At 43.9% G+C, this 14,135-nt stretch overlaps 1 protein-coding gene across 1 annotated transcript in view; it reads right to left on the bottom strand.

Annotated features, from left to right (window-relative positions):
• Positions 1-14,135, bottom strand: part of dip2ba (DIP2 acetate--CoA ligase B (putative)a) — an 80,775-nt gene that overhangs the window by 20,034 nt on the left and 46,606 nt on the right. The window contains exons 9-25 of the mRNA XM_086128133.1: positions 12,281-12,372; positions 12,088-12,198; positions 11,269-11,392; positions 10,961-11,070; positions 10,730-10,832; positions 8,610-8,674; positions 8,430-8,523; positions 8,233-8,352; positions 7,978-8,092; positions 5,033-5,172; positions 4,797-4,933; positions 4,283-4,363; positions 4,069-4,196; positions 3,869-3,983; positions 2,933-3,134; positions 2,740-2,852; positions 721-801 (exon numbers count right to left, since the gene is read on the bottom strand). Coding sequence (XP_085984259.1) covers positions 721-801; positions 2,740-2,852; positions 2,933-3,134; positions 3,869-3,983; positions 4,069-4,196; positions 4,283-4,363; positions 4,797-4,933; positions 5,033-5,172; positions 7,978-8,092; positions 8,233-8,352; positions 8,430-8,523; positions 8,610-8,674; positions 10,730-10,832; positions 10,961-11,070; positions 11,269-11,392; positions 12,088-12,198; positions 12,281-12,372 — 1,931 coding nt within the window. The remainder of the gene's footprint in view (positions 1-720; positions 802-2,739; positions 2,853-2,932; positions 3,135-3,868; positions 3,984-4,068; positions 4,197-4,282; positions 4,364-4,796; positions 4,934-5,032; positions 5,173-7,977; positions 8,093-8,232; positions 8,353-8,429; positions 8,524-8,609; positions 8,675-10,729; positions 10,833-10,960; positions 11,071-11,268; positions 11,393-12,087; positions 12,199-12,280; positions 12,373-14,135) is intronic.

Genomic DNA, 14,135 nt, shown 5'->3' on the forward strand with positions numbered 1-14,135 from the left:
GCTTTCCATCCTCTCGATCCGTATAGAATGACATCGTCACACACTGTACACAGAGCTTTACCGGCGACATCGAGCTTTTTCACGAAATCCGACACAAGCACAATGGTTCCTCTTTACTGTTTCCTACTGGGGACACCGTCATCTTTCTATCCAACCAGTCCCATCGAAACGTGTTTTTCAGATCCGCATCTATCTGACACACTTTAGCTTCGTCGCGAGTCTCGATAACATTCGGCATTCGCGAGCAAGGGGTTTAGGAAGGCGAACACGGATTGGTTGTGATTTGCATTTGCCGATATAGCGACCAATCACAACAAGTAAGACATTGGTTTGAGCCCATATAGGAAGTAACGACAAACTAACGCTTCGCGATAAAAAACGGGATTCAAAATGGATGCTTGCAAACGTTACTTGTAAACATTACGAGCCCCGAATCTGCCGAAGACAAGTCCGGACCGCCCCACTCCAGAATTTTTTTACGGATTTGGAACAATATAAAATGGGTCCATTTCGACTGGAAAAAAAGCGGAATTCCGCCAAAAAGTGGAAAAATCTCATCCCTGATAAGTAACACCTTCCATTACTGTTGCATTAAAGCAAAAGGTGATACTTCCATTGTGTTACTCGTACAAGACTGACAAGCACAATACCCATTCAGTCATTATTCGTGTCATCTTCTTTCAGAGATGATTAAGGTGGCTTAGTACTTGTTTACTCTACCTTTGCATTTAGCAGCACATAGAGAATATGGTCCGGGTCGGTCTGGGCTCTCGACTGCAGTGCGTCAGATAAGAACTGGTGCTGAAAGGGAGAGGAATAGACTTTTATATGGATGGATTATCGGTATATCAAAGCACATGTAAAACAGACAGACATGAAATAAAAACAACCCTCTAAACATCACAGTAAATATGTGGAGGTTGTTTGTGAATGCTCGCTCAGAGGCGCACACGCACAACAGGAGGGTAGCGGTGTGCGGAGAAGGTTGGTTTGCCAGGTCATGCTGGGACCATCTGCACCTGCTAACAAGCCATATAGTATACGGCAGTAGGCTTTGCAAAATGGGCATGGCCAATACAAACATTAAAAAAAAAAGAAAAAAAACATGCACGGTTCAGAGCCACCATAACCCAACACACATCCACAACATTGGCATATTAAGCAGTAACTATCAGAGCATTAATGTTCTGGAGGTTTAAATATACCGGTAGTGCAGCATCTATTTTCTTAGTCATTTTCAGAATCAGAATCAGAATCAGAATCATCTTTATTGGCCAAGTATGTAGAACACACAAGGAATTTGTCTCCGGTATAACACGCTGCATTAGTATCATCGTAAACAACAAATCATTGAACCATTTTAGAGTAACCAGTAGCAGTATTTCAAATCAAGTCACTGCAGAAATGATTTCTTCATTGTCAACTTTGTGTCAAGCAATCAGACACGACAAGACACGTTGTTATTCATTCATATCCATTCGTGACAATTCTTCGACACCGCTTTTCGAATACAGTATAAACACTGTATATCTTTTGTCTCTTTTGGGTTACCATAACTTCCCTTGAGTGAACCAAAATAAATAAGTACGCGTGTAATGTATTTGCCATCACTTTATTTACAATAGTATCATGTGACTGTCACTCTAAGAAGGAAAAAAAATAAATAAATAAATTCCGTCCTCTGGTCTCTCGACGCCAAGCGCAAGAGACTTTTAAACATGGGGGGCAGGGCACGAAGCGAGGAGGGTAAGGTGTCCCTTGGTGGTGGTCGAGCGGGGTCATGCAGACAGAGCTGCTTAGACCACTCATCAAAGCCATGCCACACACAGCGTCACAGCAAGCAGAGGTGCACACCAAAACCGTCAGTAACGATGTCATTGGAATACTTTGAAATTTGCTTTTCCTGAACATGAAAAGTCGACTTAACTCATTTGATGCTGCGCTTGTGACAGCTGATAATGAGAAGTATATATGAACACCTTTTTTTTAACCTCTGACTCACCATATACGGTACAGTTTTGTCAGTGAATGCGTGTGGACCCCTGCTGGCTGATCTGTACCGCTTATCATGGGGCTTGGAGGACTTCAAGACGGCAGAAAGCACGTTTTGACTGACAAGCAGCAGAAGCACCGGGAGCGGGGGTCAGACTAAATGCTTACCATCACTGTGGGCCACATACAGAGCTAAATGCCAACCCAAAGTGAGAATAAAGGTAGAATGACAAGAGGTGGATGGTAAGACATCATCAAGAAAAGGTCCCTAACAAACTGCCAAATTATATTTGGACCGGGGTGAACACAAATAGGCTTGTTTTCTGGTCCTTATTCTTTTTTGATAGTTTCCCCCTGGATTGCATCAATAAATATGACTGCTCCTCGAATACTGAAAAGTGAATGAACAAAAGACTGCTCTTTACCCATTGAAGAAAAAATGATTAGACGTTGGCTTTTCCAGCACTGATCCCCGGTGACCCGACTCTCCAATTGAAAAGTTGATTATGTCTTAGAAACTTAATGAATGTGTGTCTAATTAGCTAAATCGCAGGTATGTAAAGGTTTCCTCTCTTCTTGTCCTCATGACTATACAACATACAGCATGTGCACCCAGTTAGGATGTTTTATGTGGTGTAATGCTGTAAGAAAGGCCCGGTTTAGTTACTTTCATATTCGTATATGTACTGTATGTCTAACCTAGTGCAACAGATATGAACACGGTCAATGTTGTGTTTTGTGTGTTACCTTTCGAATCAAATCCTGGTCCTCCACCACACCCAGTTCTCTGCCGATTGCCTGGGCAATACGTTTCCCTGCCACTAGGTTGCCCACCAGCATTGATGCTGGACCAACGTCCACTGCACAGATCAGATCCGACCATTTTTGGCAACACCATCATTCAGTTGAGGAGTTGAATGGTTTCATTCAACAAACTCACCAGGCTGTTTCTGCCGTGGTTTGGGCATGTTGGTGACGCAGGTGTGCGGGCACATGAGGATGTTGCAAGGGTGCAGGTTTCCTTCCAGGAAGTTCTGCTTGGTTTCGCAGATGTGGATGCCGCCGAGGGGTGTCTTTGGAAGGGTATTGGCAGGCACCAGTGCGAGGCAGTATAAACCCACCTGGTGGATACTGTCGATGGCCTGTGGGGAGAATGTGCATCATGACATACACTGCGGTGCTAATCTACATTGTTGAAACCCTCTCATTGCTTTAATGCTGAATGGGGAGGGGTAAAGAAACTCAATTAGCATCTCCCTTTTTTTTTATATTATGCAAAGCCAGCCACTAATGACGCAAGACTAGACATAAAGCTCTCAAGCAATGTCCATCATATGGCAGCTGGCTATAGTCAGTAGCTAAATAGCAGCGAGTGTGAGAAGCTAATGTAGCAGTTGCACTCAGTGCTGCTTCTTGGGAAACATCACAATCAAATGCACGGAAGATTCAAATTGAAAGTTCACAAAAAGCAGCGCAATCCAGTCTAATCAAGCCAACTGCTATGGAACAACAAACAGGAACTACAAACTTCCCAAATGAAAACAAGTACCAGCACTACAGTGAAAGTCGTTTCCTTGTATCCTCAGCCTACTGCTTAGATACGAGTCTGCTTACTTCACACAAATTTCTTGGGAATATTTTTCACTCACTATCACTCCAAAACAAGTGCCACAAAAACACAAAGAGACATGCAAGCAGAGTTCCTTCGTTGATGCTAGATAAAATGAGGTCAAGTACATTAATGGCTTACATCATACAAAGCACATTATGTCACTTCCAAAAATAACATTTCACCATAAAAGGGGATGGATCATCAAACATCTGAGACGTTCCCATTGGTAGAGAGAGAGAGAGAGAGAGAGAGACCGTGACATACCTGCAGGACTCGACTCATCCACTGGAAGCTGTCCTCCTCACTGGCATCAGGCCGTTGCTCTGCCACGATCACGATCCTTTCATCGTAAAAAACAGTCACTGAAAAGACGGCGATCCTAGACACAGTCGGACAGACGAAAACACACACACATTACACATTAGTATTACACGTTTCATGTTAACAAGCAGGTAGGGCCTCACCTCCCCCTGTAAACTGTTTTGACAGGCTCCACGGCGAGAGCGGTGGCCACTAAGTCGTCGGCGTTGTGGCGTCGCCGACTCACCATCAGCAACCCCTCAATCTTGCCCACAACGAATACCAGACTGCCCTGGGGAAAGAACAGAAGGAGCACCTCAGCACCTACGAAACGTACACTTAATGTCAGCACTTTATTTCTCGGTGCGTGGGACTTACTGGGCCAACAAATCCAAGCAATCCAGTTCGGGTAAAGGGAACTTCCCCTAAAGGTGCTCCAGACTGGTTGACAGGGATCACCTAAAGTGGCAAAACATTAGATTGGGGTAGATGACAGTGTATCCAACTGGGCACCCTCCAATTGTCCATGATACTGCAATCGGTAAAATGCGTCTATCTAGTACGAGCAGCGTTTTGTATCACTGCCCCTCAACACAACTGCAAAGTAGAGTTGAAGTTAAATTGACATAAAAACCTAAGAAGGGTCACAACTTCATCAAACTTGACTAAAGAGGCACCATTTGCAGCCAGGCTTATTTATTTTGGGGAATTATTTATACTCAATTTTACTTTCCCACGTGTTCTGAAATGCACTTTCCACACATGGTTATGAGAATTTCTGCTTACAAAGATGTGCCTTCAAATAAATGTGCTGGGTTCCGCTTTTCTAAGAGTTTTTGGAGGAGAAAAAGATCATTTTGAGAAAATCGCTTCAACTTGAGCTTTGACAGACCTCAAAAGTGTTCTTGGTGACCCCAGGAAGACCGTAGTACATGGTGCCCCCCGCTCGGGAGCTGATCACAATCTCTCCTATTTCGTCAGTTTTGCACATCTGAGGAGAGCCATCTGGTTTCACGATGCACATCAGAGCTGAAATATATATGATGGATGGATCAACTCTGGGCAAGTATCACTTTGTGTTAGGATTTTGCCGGTAGTTAGTGCACGCAGCCACGGTCACAGACGAACCTCCAGGCATAATGTGGCCGACATCTTGAACAGTGAGAGCCGAATTCTTGTCCTCCGTGTTCACTCTGATCACACCGTGGCTCAGTCCACCCATGGAGAGGATGGCCCTGGCTGGCAGAGGAGCTCCTCGCGCCCCAGGTCTGCAGCAGAGTCGGCGGGAGAAGTGATCGAATTTCCCAAATTTGACCATGTGGCGACAGAAAACAATCATACTTTGTCAGCACATAACCAACATATCCTCAATTCTTTGTTTATACTTTGTAAATATTGAAGCTTGGATAACAATTTTCATGAGTGCACGCACCGCTGGCTGAGTTCACTTGAATGAGTGTCCCAGCCTCGGCGGTCACCCGGCCCAGCGGTCATGCAATTGGACGCCAGAGTGTGATGATGAACTAATCCAGCATTTTTCTTTTCAACTGGATTTTACATTGACTGCTGGACATGATCATCGTATGGACTTAACCGAGAATGGATTGCAGTACAAATTGATGAGTTCTTGGGACTTTTTGCTGCACTTTCAACATGCTGGATGAGCATGTGCGTGACCAGCAGGACCTGCGTGAATGTTTTGTCAGGATTTGCAGGCATCGGAGGTGGCTGAAGCAACATTAACAAAAGCGAGGCAGCAGAGATAGGCTATCGTAAGGCTATGGTAAATTCTAACCACTCAAACTCCACTGCTGAGCCTCTGCCTCTGATGCCAGACCGATAACACACAAAACAGTTGATCTGGAAGTAGGACTGGCAGAAAATCGTTGCTAAATTCTTGACTGTTGCATTTATCAATCACGGAAACCTGGCTACAGGCTCAGATACCACATACAGTACTTCTGTGCAACTGTACGTGAGGCTAACCGCAGTACAAAATGAACTTTCATCAGCAGATTATGACGTCCAGTAATGTACAGACTTGTTGGAATTTTGGCCTTTGAAAATGTCTTCTCATTAAAATGACCATTCGCACTAAAATGTTTGGGGTACTGCATTTATTTTAAAATGTGTGTGTGTGCATATATATGGGGGCAATGTGCATTGTTGAAAGGTCACTGCTGAATAAATCATTTTGTGATTTATTCTGTGTTGCATTAATATGAAATATATACAGTAAAACACGCCCGTGCGCAGTCTTGCTGTACTGTTTCTGACAGAAAGTTAAAAATAGGAAAAGATAAATTGTTCAGCAAGAAAGGAAGGACATAAAATACATCATTTTAATCTGCCAGTACAGATACTGTAGGTGTTGTGTTGACATTTGTCGAATGCTGTTGTTTAAAAAAAATCATGATGGGCCGAACAATAAATAATGAAAATACCTTACACTGACTAAAATAAAATATCTATGATGAAGCTGGTCGGCTTCTCTAACACCAGGCAGAGCAAGTTTTCTGCGGGGAAATCCCGTGTTCTGGTTCTTGCAACAGGTTAGCTAGGATGGGCTTTCCACCAATACCACGGAACCCAACACCACAGGTTCATGTTGTCATTACATGAATCGATGAGAACAACCACAACAGTCTAGATGTGACTGATCATAAATTTATTCTTAACATGTATTCAAAAGTAGTTTGAGCACAAGTGCATATCAAAATGGTAGCCCTTCGTATTAATTAGTTCCCAAGAAGTAGCTCTCAGTTTCAAAAAGGTTGGCAATCCCCATGCAGTAGTCTACTTAATTGCTCTGTAACATTGGTTCTGCATTTCTTTTTCATAGTGAACCTTAAGTTTGTTTTTTCTTCACTGTCTTTCCGGCTGGCAGTTCTTTGATGACCACATCGTTTCTGAAGGAAGCCCTCTGCGTTTCTACATGACTAGTTGTAATAAGAGCAATGTCATCTTTCTGTGGACAAAGACAACAAAATTGAAAACTTTGAACTGTCATTATTATTATTGTTTGAGTCCTCTTACATTGTACAATAGCAGACTTTACTGTATAGCGTAACATTAATGTTCCGGGATTGTAAGTGAAGGCATCATCTATGCACAGTTTTTGGTTTGCGCCCTTTCAACTTGAGGCCAACCGGGTGGAGCTGAGGCATATCAAGTGATGTAAGGAGGGTGTAGATGCATGTTTTGGCTTTGAATATAAAGCTGGGGTTAAAAAAAAAAAAAAAAACAATCCTGCAATGCTCCACATTGTTCTTTTACTGTATGTTTACATCGCACAGGGTTCTGATTTGCTTTAAAAAAAAAATTTTTCAAAAGAAATGGATTGGCTCCATTTCCGTGTGGACATGGTTATGTGTCGCCGAGAAGCAACGTCATCAGGCAGTGACTTTGTTTTGGTTGCCAACTTCCCTCCAAAGAGGTAACATGTGGCCTCTTTTTTTTGGGGGGGGGGGGGGGGGTTAGGGCAGGTCATATTACAACAAATAGTGCGGCACACCTGGGCTTCAGAAGTTGCAGCATTAAAAAAAAAAAAAAAAAAACATTTTTGGGGAATCCTAGCAATCATGCAAAGTGGATTTTGTTTTCGACCTCTACTTTATACAAGCTACCAAACGAAACTGAAACCTTACACTGTGTAATATACAGGTAAAACTAAGTTAGTGCTGCTCAATCAAAAAAAGTGTGAGTTATTTTATCACTGTGACCGTTATAAATCGTGAAAATTTAAAAGGTTGAGATTTACAGCCGATACCGATCATCTGAAAATCATGTGAACGGTCAGGTTCTGATCACATGATCAGATCGGGACAACCCTAATTATAAGCAAGTGTGGCATATCATACAATTCCATCTAAGTGCAAAATAAGGTGCAACCTTGCCAATGGCGCTTTTGACCTTTGACAACCTCTGATGTGCATGAGAGGAAAAGTGTTGAAGTCGGCTTGGGAATACACACAAGGCAAGATTTGACAGGTGAAAATCAGCACAGCCAGTAGAGCGTGCAACTATATGTCTTTCCCCTTTTCCGCATGTGGGAGAAGCTGGACATATTGTACCTGCGAATGGCCACCGTCAAGGCCTCGGGCGAGGTGGCGCATGGACAGATCACCTCAGGCTTTAGACCGTGAGACTGGAACACATTCAGGAAGGCATCGCATGACGACACAGACCCTAATCGCACAGACAAACAAACAAAAAAACCCCACACCAAATAAATAAATAAATACTTTTTTAGAATGGGGAAAGGGTCAAATATCAGCAAACAAACAAAAAAAATTGAGATAATCGTAAAAAAATGGGATGTGACTCACAAGGGTTTGCTCCATCAGCTACGATCAGCATTCGTATGGTGGACAGGTTGGTGTCCCTCTGATCTTTGTGAGCCATCATTGCCCAATGAAGGTCACGGCACTTCACTAAGGCCACGCGAGCTGTGAGATGACAAGAAACATAATGTGCACTGACAAACAATAGACAGACAACCATCATAAGAGTGATGAAGCCAAACCTTTGTGAATGTGCACCCTCTGCACCCAGGACATGGGACAGGCTTTCATGACGGAATACGGCACAGTAATGGTATGAATTCTATTCATGACACTCTGGAAGGACCACATACACATTGTCAAAGTTGGGACTTCCCACCAGTCTAAAGTCTATAGCGGACAAATGGTACTATTTATCTTACCGTTAAGACGCCATGCCACAAGCCCATGTCCTTTTTGCAGTCCAGCACGTTGACCAGAGTCTCACCTGAAACAATAAGCAGAAACAGCGAATGGGAGATACACACACAAGCAGGGCTAATGAATTCCATCCATCCATTTTCCGAACCGCTTGATCCTCACTAGGGTCGCGGGGGGTGCTGGGGCCTATCGCAGCCGTCTCCGGGCAGTAGGCGGGGGACACCCTGAATCAGTTGCCAGCCAATCGCAGGGCTCACACCTAGGGACAATTTAGAGTGTCCAATCAGCCTGCCATGCATGTTTTTGGAATGTGGGAGGAAACCGGAGCACCGGAGAAAACCCACGCTGGCCCGGGGAGAACATGCAAACTCCACACAGGGAGGCCGGAGCTGGAATCGAACAACAGCGAATGGGAGATACACACACAAGCAGGGCTACCTCTGCACTGTGAAGCCGACGCGCTAACCACTGGACTACCGGGCCGCCCTAGCTAATGAATTGTAATCCATAAAGATGGTTTGGTGAGAGGGAGGATGGAAACGGGCGCTGTTGCTCATTCAATCGCCTTCTTGAACAAATGGTGACAAAACACAGGCACACGGAGCCAAGCTGTCAACGGCCTCAACTGAGAGTGCCACTCTGCACACACAGTGGCTAATGCTAAAGCCACTTCGGTGCCGACCAACTATATATCCTCATTGGCTCACTTCCATGTCGTCAAAGAGGCCAGGTCTGCCTTTTAAAGGCAAATACACATTTCGCGTCATAGATACTGTAGTGTAGTCTGGTGACCCCAAGTTTGAAAAAATAATACCTGCACCTCACATGCATACACTGTATATTCAAGTCAAGTCAAGTCAACAGTATTTATAGAGCACTTTCAAACAGCCATCGCTGCATACAAAGTGCTGTACATGGAGCAATTTAACATGTACAATAAACAGTAAGACAAATCAATAATAAAGGCGGTAGAAAGCACCAAACAGTAAAACCAGGAACAAATCTAAGTCATGCTGAGTCGAATGCCAAAGAATACAAGTGAGTTTTGAGGAGGGTTTTGAAGATGGGCAGCGAGGAGGCTTGCCGAATGTTCAGTGGGAGGTCATTCCAGAGAGAGGGACCAGCAACAGAAAAGGCTCGATCCCCTCTAAGCCTCAGTTTAGTTCTTGGTACTTCTAATAATGTCTGGTCCACAGACCTGAGGCGCCGGGCAGGTGTGTAGGGGCGGATGAGCTCAGAGAGGTAAGGTGGCGCGAGATTATTCAGAGATTCGAAAACAAATAAGAGGATCTTGAAAATAACTCTAAAATGAATGGGGAGCCGGTGAAGGGATGCCAGAGTAGGAGTTATGTGCTCCCTCTTACGAGTACCAGTCAAGAGGCGAGCAGCGGCATTCTGGACCAGCTGAAGGCGCTTAATGGAGGACTGGCTGACTCCAAAGTAAAGGGCATTGCAGTAATCAAGCCGGGATGTGACAAAGGCATGAATTACTGTCTCAAAGTGTTCATGTGAGAGGAGAGGTTTTATTTTGGCCAGCTGTCTAAGGTGAAAGAAGCCGGATTTAACAACGGCACCAATTTGCCGATCGAGTTTGAAATCACTGTCCAGTTTAAGGCCCAAGTTTGAGACTGTTGACTTAAGATAAGGAGACAGGGGGCCCAAGTCTACAGGATGGAATGTACAAGGGCCACTGGGACCAAACAATATCACCTCTGTCTTCTTTTCATTGAATCTCAAGAAATTTTGTGCCATCCAGGTTTTGATTTCTTCCAGACAGGATAGGAGTGGCCTTAATGAGAAGGCGTCTTTCTTGCTCAGTGGGACATATTGCACAGCATAACCATATCGCTGAATAAATAAATAAATGAATAAAACCTCAAAACTAGATAAAAAATACAATAAATACTTGGTCACTCTTCCACGAATTTTGTCTATTGCAGGGGTAGTCTGGAACCCCCACGAGGGTTTACTGTACTGTAATCTGCAAGTATAGGTGAGAGAGGGAGTGGGAGAGCGAGACCGAGTGAGAGGGAAGCATGAGGGGCACCATTTTTTTTTTTAAACACACATTTTCCGTACTTCTTCGAATTGCCAGCAAGTGTAACTACTATCGTATATTGACCTTCACAGTAGTTACAAGCCTGTGTCAGGGCTTGACAGTGAGTCAGCATGGAGATCTTGGACACAGCCACTCCCATCACGGTCCCCTCCTTACTGGCTTTGTACTGGAAACACACACAAACAACACGGAGTGGAGGACAACCACATTTGTGAGATTTTAGAAGCGAATACATACATAATACCATATAGTAACAATAAACATAAACAAACAATAAAGATGACCTTGACCTACCTCGATATAGGCCGTGTCTGTGTTGGCGGTGGGAATATGGGGCTGCCAGTCTTTGGAAGGTTTGGTCAGGTACTTTGTGTCTGTCACCACCCATTTCATTCTTGGCCATCCTGGGGAAGGTGAACAAGTTTTAGCTTGACACAAGGTGTAGGGGAGAAGTGATGAAGAGCAACATCACGCAAAAAGGCCACCTGAGCAAATCTCAACACAACAATGTAAAGTCTTTTAGATGATGATCTCTGTTTTGGTCCCCAGGAGCAATACAGGGCCAGTGGTACATATTGACGATCGAACCGAGGCTGCCTGACCTTTGAACTGGATGATCTCTCCATTTGGTGTCTTGGGCAGCCCTTTGAGACACACTTCGCTGGTCAGTGCCAGACTGACACCACAGCTGCCCAAGAGGAAGCCAATCTGCTGGCTGCCTGCATCCTATGGAGAGAAACAACATTTGATAAATATCATGGATTATTAATCTGTACAAATCTATAGGACAGACACAGCAGGCCGCAGTCGGCCTGTCCAGAATTTCTGACCAGCTCTGACAAAGCTTTTATGAAGTGCAAATAAAATGCAACATAAGTGTGGTGCTTTTATATTTTGATATCATCTTTGGTGGCCCAGTAGTCGACTGGTTAGCCCGTTGGCCTCACAGCGGAGAGGTGCAGGGTTCGATTCTGGCTCTGGCCTTCCTGTGTGGAGTTTGCATATTCTCCCCATGCCTGCGTGGGTTTTCTCCGGGTACTCCAGTTTCCTCCCACATTCTGTCGCTGCACTATTCATACTAGCAGCATGTCATAACATTACAAGAGTGGTGAGTCTCGGCCACTGTTTTTGGGGTGATACAAAGTACGAATTGTCGTTGCATGATGTGGCGACATTGCAAGGTACAGCCTATTAAATGCACAGAAGCTTTTATAAGAAACAGCTGGCCACCGCAGGACAAAAATCCAATATGTTCAGCACACATATTTTTTGTCTTGCAACAAGATTGAACCATATTTACAATTTAATTTGTCCCATGGATGAAACTGGGTGACAGAGAACGCACTCTCATTCATTTGGCTGCCTCTCCAATTAAAAAAACATCATCAGATGTCTCCAAAGTTCGATAGCATTGTCCTTACTTGTTTCGAAAGGGGTACTTCAATAGGCACAGGGATAACCTCAGCCAACAAACAGCCATAGAATGCAACCCAGAACATAGCGGGGTCACTGTTTGGGTAAACCAGTGCCACCTAGGAGACAAGAGATAATAAATTTCAACATCACAAGCGCCACATGTACACACTCTGTGGGTGGCGATTGACATGCTCGTACTCGATCTCCAGGTGATAGCACAGGTTCCGTCTTCGTGCCCAGTTTATTCAGTAGGGTGTAAGCCAGTTTCAGACTGCGACTCCACAATTTGCCTGTGAAGAAGAAATCAAAGTGTTGATGGAAAATACACCCTGAGGTTCGGACAATATCCGTGATTGGAACCATTAGCATTCGTGGCGTCATACGGCGTAAGCCATCAGCATACTGCACTGGACCTCCTTTCAGCCAACAGGAAGTGATTAGTGGTGCTTGTGTGGTTTGCCTTTTCCTGTGGATTTTTGCAACACTTTTTCTTCACTTAGACATGAAGTTAGGGTTTGTTGGGCGGGGACGGTATTTGTGGTGGGTGCTGACGGAAGATTCAGACGATGGCAAGGTACAATGACGTGTAACCTGAGTGAACGCCAGTTTTCCATGCAGCGAACATTTTTTTTCTTTGGGGGGTATCACAACTGTTGTTTCTCTTGTTAAGGAATTTATTCCGTACTGTGATTTTTTTAGCCCCCTCTGTTGTTGGTTCTGTTCAAACACTTGAAAAAAAGAATGGAGAATGCTGTTGAAGGTATTTCCTGCGAACTGTGATTACAATCACCTTTAGTGCCCCTTGACACTCGGGAGTGTCCCTGAAGGCCATCAAGTTCCCCCGGGGAGGGACTCTTATCTCAAGATTTACGCGCAGCAGGAGAGGTCTGGACTTTCCCAACATGTCAAGATCGAATTGCATTGAGCTTTCTTTGTTTCCGGGATTTGCATGGAGGCGTAACTCCCCGGCTCTCATTATAATATTGTCTCTATATATTCTCATGACTGTATTTTTTCTGGGCTTCCTGACGAAATCTGAAACTCTCAGGAGCCCGAATCAATTTGTAAACTGCAGAAAAGAAAAATAAAAACTTCGAAGGTACTGTTCATCGTCTCCAGCCTGTATTTGGACAACCAATATCCTCATCATCCGAAATTAACGAACACGCGGGGGAAGAGAAAGGCCGACTCTCCCCCCAACACTCTTAAGACATGTTGAGCAATAATTCTAATTTTATTTAGTTGGGTCCCCATTTCCTGTTTTTGTTCTTTTCCACTATAATGCTCGGACCCGGGAGCTTTTTGTGAAAAAAGTATTTTGATGTGGATATTCTGTTTGCATGCAGTTTTGCATGCAGACTTTTTTGTTATTTTGACTCAAAGATTTCTGTAGCATAACATAGTTATTCTTCATTAAATTACACCTGCAGCACAATGTAAATTGAACTATATTTAATTTATTGCTGAATTTGTTAATGTCTCTGTAACACAGCAAACCATTCTTTCTTTCTTTTTAAATGCTTAGTTTTCACTGAATCCACAGTAGTATCGTTATGAAGATATTTGTCATGAATATAGAGATATACAGTACAATTTTAGCCTTATCGCACTGTCCAACTATAGATTGTGATTCATTTCTGCCACCTGGTGGCAGTGGTGCGGCATAAGGGTAATAAGTGAAAGCCCATCAAATAAGCTCTGTATGTGATGTATTAATTACAGGCAGTTTGATACAGATGACATCTGACAATAGTAGAAAAGTGACACGATAAAATGTTATTTATCGTCTTCGCAATGTCCTGTTGAGAGAGAGAGAGAGAGAGAGAGAGGTGGGTGGTGAGAAAGTGAGAGATAGAAACATACAGACACCGAGAGAAAGAGAGAGAGAGAGAGAGAGAGAGAGAGAGAGAGAGAGAGAGAGAGAGAGAGAGAGAGAGAGAGAGAGAGAGAGAGAGAGAGAGAGAGAGTATTGCCATGAACCTTAGAAGATGTTAAAATGTACCGTTTTCAAATCAGGGAGATAGCCTCGATGTAAGATAGATAGCGCTGCCGT

This window comes from Hippocampus guttulatus, chromosome 1 (genome assembly GCF_054856545.1).
Source record: "Hippocampus guttulatus isolate MCC_2025c chromosome 1, RoL_Hgut_1.0, whole genome shotgun sequence".
NCBI lineage: Eukaryota > Metazoa > Chordata > Actinopteri > Syngnathiformes > Syngnathidae > Hippocampus > Hippocampus guttulatus.